Below are 8,590 nucleotides of genomic sequence, written 5' to 3'. Positions count from 1 at the left end.
AATAAAAAAATTAAAAAATGTGGGAATGTCGATTTCGAGTAGACTTGACGACTAATTCAAATCTGTTTTCAGAATTCTTATCGCTTAATTAGACCAATTGGTATTGGTATTAGTATTGTTTGTCACGCGTGTGTTGGACAAAAATAGAAAATCACGGTAACGAACCCCCTTAATAATTAGACTTTAGAGTACCTCCATATTCCAATAGGTACCGCGGCTGTATTGTTGATAAAAAAATGTTTACAATTTGCATTCTATATTTCTATGTTTCTATAATAGGTAATATGAAGACTTAAAATATAATTGTGACTACGATTGATTTAATTTAAACATTATAAAATATGTTGAGTTGGAGTTGGAGTTTGACCTAGGTTCAGTTGTGGTTCGTAAAAATGTAATCAAAAATATTTTATAGTGATAAAAACCTCGTTTTTTTTTTTTTTTATTTAGAAAAATATATTTACAATCTATTATACAATAATCAGTAAGTATGATGACAAAGTTTATATAACATTATAAAATATTCGAATAGGAAGACCCTCAGTAGTGTCACCTGACCAGAGATTACATTAAGTTATTGTTTAGTTAGGTCATAAGTTATGACTCGTAACATTATAATTTTATGCTTTGAGCAAGTCTCGGGGCCACAGCCTTTTTAGTCTTTTAGGGACGTGTGTTGCAGAGGATAATTTTTGGATTAAAGAATAATAATGAGTGTGTAGTTTAGAAAAGAATTTGGTATAATGGGATTTGGCCAATTCGTTAAGAGTGGGTAGTTTTAAATCTTTGTGGAGATTTTTATTTGTTACGTACCAGGGGGAGGAGGTGATTAGGCGTAAGCATATTGATTGAAATGCTTGTAGTGTTCTAGTGTTTGAAGGCTTTGAAGACCCCCATATCTGAATGCCATAGAGCCAGACCGGACGGATTATCACTTTATATATTGTCACCTTGTTTGTTAGGGATAGTTTGGATTTTAAAAGAGGTCTAAGGAGGTGCAGCCTGGAGTTGACTTGTTTACGCTTTAGTTTCAGGCGAGGGCCCCACGTAAGACGTTTGTCAAATGTGAGCCCTAAGTACTTAACTTCATTTGAAAAACCTCGTTTATGCAACATATTATGTAATGCCAAAAAATACCTTCAATATGAAGTTCAAACATTTACTTACTCGATGCCTACCTATGTGATTAGACAGATCCTTCTGACTGTGAATAAAATGGACACTTTAAATAAAATTTACTTATTAGTTTAAACTGAGTTATTATAAAACAAAACAATTGTTATAACCATAGTGTCGACTCCTTGAAATCTTGTTCACTAAAACTACGAAATTGACTTCAAACGTATTAATTTATATGGTATTTGTGAATGGAAGGGAAGTATAAAAATCATTATAAATATTGTGATAAATATTATGTCATAAACGCAATAAATTTTTGTTAAACCCTTTTTACGTAAATAGGTACTAAACTTTTATAATTAACGGCATACATTTTACATAATGCGTAGATAATGTACATAAAATCTATAAACTGAACATAGATTTATTCTTTAAAGATGGACTAACTGAAAAAAATTATTTTTGAATTTTTAAGTCATTATCACTTTAAATAGTAATAATAAAATTAAAGTACACAATTTTCTAAAAAATAGGGTTTAGTCTAAGTTTAACATTCAACTTTTAAATAGTTTCAAAATAAGTTATCGTAGAAGCGTATTATTATACTCATTGCATATCGTTGGTCGGTTAATTATAATCTGGGGAATAACCCGAATAAGTCGTACTTTATATGAAGACGCTGATCTAAATTATCATCAGAAAGTGTAGCTCGGTATTCAGCTTTTATAATTTTCATGTGAGAAAATGTCATTTTGCACAGACAGATTAATTCGAAATTATGCATGTAACTGTATCTACTAAATATGTAAATAATAATATGTTCTAACAAATGGGGAGATCGAATGTTTGGTCTGCACTCCTGCAGGTGTACCTACTACCTATATCATAGTTAAATTATTGTATTAACATAAATTGCTGGTGCTGTAAATTAATACCTGCCAGTGATCTATTTTTTTAAAAATATATTTTTAATATATAGTAAATAATTGACGTATTAAAACATAATAAACTAAATATTTTAACAATTATTACACTAAAATTGATATCGCAAAAATTGATACACCTATTGAAAATATGTACATATTTACAGCATAGAATACATGCCTGCACTGGCTTAAATAAAAAATTAACAACTATTGAAAAAAAATCAAAATCGTATTGTGGTTTTTTGTTTTACCTAGTAAGCTAGAAAAAATTTCAATAGTTTTCAAAAACGTGGTGAAAAATTAAATAAAAATTAAGGATAAATTATAAAATATTGGTGTTACTCAAAAACGAATAACCCTTGAGAAATTGTTGATTTTGTTTTGGTTTTTCTTCAATTATTGTTGTTGATTAATTGTTTCCTTAGTCCATAAATTTGAAAGTTTAATATAAGGTGTACCTTATATCAGTTGTTAGAAGTATAATTTTTAAAAAAGTTGAGCGTAAATCCATACATTTTTTTATGAGAGCATATAAAGTTAGAACTTAAAATTTTAATTAAATTCGTCAAAATCATGAACATTTACAAATTATTTTATAGTTAGAAATTGATAAAACATTTTAAATTCTGAGTGGAACGATATGAATGTACTGATTTTACAATGATGTGTTTTTTTTTATTTTATTTTTTTTCGTGTCTGTCATCAACGTTTGGGGCAGTAACGCACTAGCTGCTTGGATTTTCGCCAAACAGTATCTTGTTCGATGGGAAAGTGAAACTAGATGGGTACCTACGACATTTTGTAGGTCAAAATTTAAAATTCCCATTAGTTTTCAAAGGGGAAAAACAAAACAAAAATTAAGGAAAAACGGTATTTTTTATCAATAAAATTGTATTTGTTGGGTCAAAAAGATTTAAAACTTAATACAAGGCTCCCAATAGATTTTTACAACGACAGTTGAAAAATATTAAAAATACAGTTACAATTTTTTTTGTAAGCATATAAAATTAAAATATAATTCATAAAAAATTTTTTTAAATCTAAGATTTGAAAATTGAATTCAAGATTCCTCATAAGTTTGTCTACCTGAAAGTCCAATTAAATGTTTATGAACGTTTGAAGTTCAAATTTTTACAAGATTGGATATTTTCTCGATTTCTCAAGTAGAGACTTTATTATTTTATTGTAATTCAAAAACAATTAACCGTATAGACACTTGAAATTTATATCATGTTTATTTTGTCAATTTCTATACTTTATAAAATTTTAAAAATTATTTTGACCGTTTACAAACATTTACAATTTTCAAGTTTTTTAGTTTTTTTTCTATAAATATCAATAAAATTGTATTTTTTGGGTAAAAAAGCGGGAAAATGTAATATAAGGCTCCTGATATATCGTTCTAATAGCAGTTGAAAAATATTAAAAATACATAGGCACACATTTTTTTTTATAAGCATTTAAAGTACAAATTTTAAATTAAAAAAAAAAGCGGGTAAGTGGATGTCGCTTTTCTGTACAGTAGTACAGTAGGTTACAAGTTGGTCACTGTTATGGATGGTCGCTCAAAACATTTGTGTATTCAAAATATTTAGATTAATTTTAAGGAGACATCATGTACCCACATGTGTTGTTTCCCCATCTCACTAATGAAGAACATAATTTCTAAATTTATGTCCAGCTGTTCCAATTTTGTGTTGTTAGCTTAAATATTAGGCCGGGGCTATACACGGCCTTAAATAGGTAAATGTAAGAACATGAACAGTGTTCTCTCGTTAGTTTTATAAAATATTAAAATTTTAAAGTGATTTATGAGTATATAAAATATTAATATTTTAATATGTCCATAATTCACTAAAAATGTAAATATCGTAAAAATAGGCCAATTCACTTTAATATTTAAGCTAATATATAAAATGCAGGTATGACGTCCACTTCAGCTATTATTTATTTATTCCATTTCATTCACATTGTTTAACAGTAAGGTCGTATTGAGTAAAACATAAATAACAATAAGAAGTTATAATATAATAATATGATATAAATAGATACAAATTATAATATTGTAATAATTAAATATTAATAGTATGTAATGTTAATAAATGTTATATTTTCGGGAAAAATTAAATCAAATTACCGTAAACTAATAGTTAAATAAATTACTTTAATAGCAATATAATATATGTATATATTATATTCTGTGGCAATATCAAAAAATATATTACAATGAAATATACATATATTATATAGTCTTCGCTCAGAATCGCTTTGCATATTCAATGATGTATCATTGAGTTCAAATATAACACATCTGTTACAGTGACCACTCGACACTTACTATACAGCAGAGTGATATCCACAATCCACATGTATAAACTTAAGACCCAAAAATTACTACTTAAGAAATAATATCATATGCAGTACCTCTTTTAAAAATAAATATATTGTAAGAAACTTATTTATTATTGTTTTGCAGTACCTCTTTTAAAAATAAATATATTGTAAGAAACTTATTTATTATTGTTTTGTGAGTAACATAAGGTGTTAGCATTGAATGTTTAGAATGAAAACAGTTAATATATTGCCTGTAATTTAAGAACAAACTTTAAACACTCATATAACACATATTTACCAACACTTTTTTAAATTTCAATTAGAATATCTTATTGTGAAGTAATAAATATATTAAATTATAAAACTTTAGGTACATAAACAAGCTTTGGATATATACTCAATAGCTGTTCTTGCTCAGACCTCTACATATTTAATTAAAGATTTTTTAGGATTTAAATTTTAACCTATCATCAGATTAAAAAAAAATATATAGTATTTTATAATAATATCACTTCATTAAGTGTTTTATTTTTCACTCAAACATAAATATAATTTGTTAACTTATAAATTTAAATACAAAATATAAAAAAAAAGTGCTCGTAAGTGTTAAAATAACATAATAATTATAATAATTAGTTTTCTTAACGTATACAGCAACCGAAATTGGGACGGTATTTTTGGTATAAATCTTAAAACTAATGAGAACTTTTCATAAATTATTATTGTGCTAAAAACAAAAACAGTGGTTTTTAACAACATATCTAAAAAAAATTAAATTAAAAATATTGTAAATACATAATATATTATAATTCTTTAACTAAAATAATATTATTTTTTACAGGAACTCTTTTCAGAAAAATGTCCAGACGCTTTCCTTGATAATGAATAACCTGATCTAGATTTCCTTGGTCTAATAATAACAAAAAATATTTAGATTATGAATCAATTAATTTTGTACTGGAGAAATATGTAAATACTTACTGTTTCAATATTGGAGACTGTTTGTTAATCACCAAGGCTGAACTTGATTTGCGTCGCATTTTTACAGCCATCAATCGTTCACGGTCACCTCTGATTACAGTCATTCTTTCGTGTACAGATCCCAAAATCAAATCATTCAAATCATAGCAGGCAGTAGTAAGCTAATTGAAAATGAAATAAATAATTAACATAATAGAAATATTATTTTTAAAAAAACAGTGTTCGAGATTAAAATTCTTTTTTTTCCCCTTTAAATTTAACATAGTTACCTGATTAATGATTCTTTGATGGAGTTGAAGATCAGATTCAGTAGGTTGTTGCTTCTTTAATTCCATATGCATTATCAGAGCTGTTTTTAATGAATCCAAAATAGTCTTTTTAAACAATTGAGCCTTTTCAGTACGTAATAGTCTTCTGGTCAGATAACCTCTAACACCGGCATTTATAATAGTTGCCGCAGAGTTTTCCACTTCAGTGGGAGCTTTTGTCCATTTCGCTGTCAAGCCTCCACGTATTCTATGATAAAATTTAATATTATTTTGCTGTGAATGTGGAGAACGAGGTGATATTCTTTGTCTTGGAGATGAGCAAACCAAACTTTTATTAACTGAACAACTAGAAATAATTGATGACGTATCAGATAGTATGCTTTTGTCATTAGTAACTGTGATTCCAGATTGAATTGATGGAGAATTTGATGATATTTGTTTGGATATAGATTCTGAACATTCTGACCCATCAAAAGACATTCCAGATGTACTTTGTGATACTAAATAGTATCTAACTGCAATTTTCTCTTGCTCTTCCCTTTGTTTTCTTATTAAATTGGACAATTCTTCTTGATGCCTTCTTTCAATATCCAACTTCGTTATGCGTAAATGTTCAGCTTCTAGGTTTAACTCCTCAAGAGTTTTGTAATGTATGTTGCTGCTGCTTAAAGAATAATCATCATCGCTATGTCGGCAACAACAATGTTTCGTAGACTTGCATGTCATTGAATTGGGACTGCTATTGTTATCAAAACTATTGCCATTAAAAACAGTTATCACACTTCCAACACTTTCGTCATTACTAAAATTTGTTCCAACAGTAGTCAAGCTTCCTCTTTCATCTTGTTTTTGATCAGAAATGACAATATTTTCTGTATATTTATTAAGACTAGGCTTTATGGAATTATTTATAAGATTTTGTTTATGAAATGATTTAGGAACAGAATTGAGTGAAAGACTTCTAGCTTTCAATATTTTATCATCAAAGTCATTGGTTGTATAAATATTAATTGGCTCAGATTTACATTCTTTGCTACAGTTAATATTGTTTTCTAAACTTTTTGGTTCCATTAATTGTTGCTGAACTTGACTATTTAAAAATGCTACCATTACAGGACTTGGTGATGATAAAGTATATGAATTACTTCTTAAACGAGGTATTTGTTTTGTTGAAATAGTATTATCTCCATCAACATGGAAAGTCTCATTAATTAGAGTTAAAAGTTGAGTCGGTTCTTGTTTCAGAACCAAAGTGTCACAAGAATTTTGAATTAAATTCAGATTTGCAGATTCAATTTGTGATTCATTATAAAGACATTTATCATTTAAATTATTTTCATTAAGGATGGTTAAATTATTTACAGTTAAATTATAATTGGATGCTTGTTGTGGAATCAAAGTGTCATCATAGTTTTCGGTTAAACCAACACTATCAGACTTAATATTAATTGGTTCTTTATTGAAAGAACTATTGTTAAAATTATGCTCATCTTCTTCAGAAATTAATGTTGGTGTTTCTGGAGACATAGAATCGTCAGTTTTCATCCCATTAAGTATTGTAATTTTGCTAGTATTATTTACATCACAATAAACAGTTTCTTTTAATACAGTAGTAGGGGATTCAAAGTTCTCAATTTTTTGCATTTCTGTACTTGCAGTCATTACTCCGCTATCCAAGCTAATTCTTTTACCCTTGAATTTATGCTCATAAGCCATTGCCTTTTCTTTATATTCTTTCATTTCATTTCTTTTCTGATCTGTCATCTACATTTTAAAAACAAATCACTTTTTAGGTAATAGTATTTTACCTATACTCTATCCAGCGAGAGAAAACATTGTGACCCGATAAATATTGATTCTTTCACGCATCTGCACGCAGCACCCTGTAATAGTGGTCTCAATGACAGGGTGTTGAGTGGGGATGCGCAGAATCGGAGTGTTCTCTTGCTGAGCAGAGTATAATAAAATCATAATTATTACTTATAATCGTCGACAAGACAAATAATAAAATATAGAAATAATGTAGGTATTAAAATATAAAGATACCTAGATATAGATCCCAAAACTTAAATACATAATACACTTCTTTGTAATTTTTTAATAGAATTTGTTTAAGAAAGTTAAAAATCTATTACAGTATTGGCCTAGCTTTAAACAGGAACTTTAATCAGTAGCAGTTATTTTATGCCGAATTACATGAACAATTATGATTTATTACCTACATAGAGGCTATTTGACATAGGAACTGGATTGACGTCATAAGCTATACTCGGTAAGTATTTTAATATAATAATTTACGGGATTCAATGAAGTTTGAGTTAAGTGATTTTAATTTTAGACTGAAACTATGATGCATTATCTTCTTGTAAAAATACTAATCTAACAGTAGATAAAGAGCCTCCTCTGGACTCATAATGAAATTTCAAGTTCAATTAAAACATAATTATATGTAATAGTGTACTTATGTACCTATAACATGTCGTTATTATAACCAGACTCCTTAAAATCCAGAATTTAATTGACTCACAGGAAGTGAAAATAGTAAATAATCCATGTAAACTAAACAATAAGTTAAGTCATTTAAAAAATGCAGATATCGAAATACTTTGATTTATATTAGGGAATTAACATTAAGAAAAAAATTTATTATTTTAAGAAAAAAAATTTCAAATGTATCTACTTACAAGCGGCGGTACAATTGGAACACCGAATATTTTAATACAGGATATATACATATCCGTTCTTAGCGCCATAGTGAAGTAACAATTTATTATTTAATAATGTACAGTATAAATAATTAATTAATTAATATTAATGAACTTTGGTCTACTGAATTAACTGAAGTATTAAATTTTTTTTGAATTTCTGAGATCGCTAATCGATGTTCGGTACAATTATTATCATGTATCTCATATCTTTGTACTTTTGTCACTTTCCCAGTAAGTTTCCCTCTGTTAAACC

At 27.6% G+C, this 8,590-nt stretch overlaps 1 protein-coding gene across 2 annotated transcripts; it reads right to left on the bottom strand.

Moving 5' to 3' along the window:
• Positions 1 to 3,976: 3,976 nt before the first annotated feature.
• Positions 3,977 to 8,520, bottom strand: LOC132939623 (uncharacterized). Of its 2 annotated transcripts, XR_009663994.1 has the most exons (5): positions 8,314 to 8,520; positions 5,630 to 7,393; positions 5,361 to 5,521; positions 4,525 to 5,289; positions 3,977 to 4,469 (listed from the first exon to the last, which is right to left on the bottom strand). XR_009663994.1 is itself a non-coding variant. In XM_061006894.1 (4 exons), exons 1-4 carry the CDS (start codon positions 8,380 to 8,382, stop codon positions 5,208 to 5,210), a joined length of 2,076 nt encoding a protein of 691 aa, XP_060862877.1. In that variant the 5' UTR covers positions 8,383 to 8,520; the 3' UTR covers positions 3,977 to 5,207. The 2 variants fall into 2 exon arrangements, 1 of the variants encoding a protein (XP_060862877.1); XM_061006894.1 differs by having other exon boundaries at positions 3,977 to 5,289.
• Between the last annotated feature and the right edge of the window lie 70 nt (positions 8,521 to 8,590).

Source organism: Metopolophium dirhodum, chromosome 2 (genome assembly GCF_019925205.1).
Source record: "Metopolophium dirhodum isolate CAU chromosome 2, ASM1992520v1, whole genome shotgun sequence".
Lineage (NCBI taxonomy): Eukaryota > Metazoa > Arthropoda > Insecta > Hemiptera > Aphididae > Metopolophium > Metopolophium dirhodum.
The sequence above is the reverse complement of the archived record's forward strand: the minus strand, read 5'-3'. Positions and strand labels throughout refer to the sequence as shown.

Excerpts from the sequence above, each read along its gene's own strand:
- LOC132939623 (XM_061006894.1), bottom strand. The coding sequence starts at position 8,382 with ATGGCGCTAAGAACGGATATGTATATATCCTGTATTAAAATATTCGGT. Across the intron at positions 7,394-8,313 it reads TTCCAATTGTACCGCCGCTT|ATGACAGATCAGAAAAGAAA; the intron begins GTAAGTAGATAC and ends TTTAAAATGTAG. Across the intron at positions 5,522-5,629 it reads ATCAAAGAATCATTAATCAG|CTTACTACTGCCTGCTATGA; the intron begins GTAACTATGTTA and ends ATTTTCAATTAG.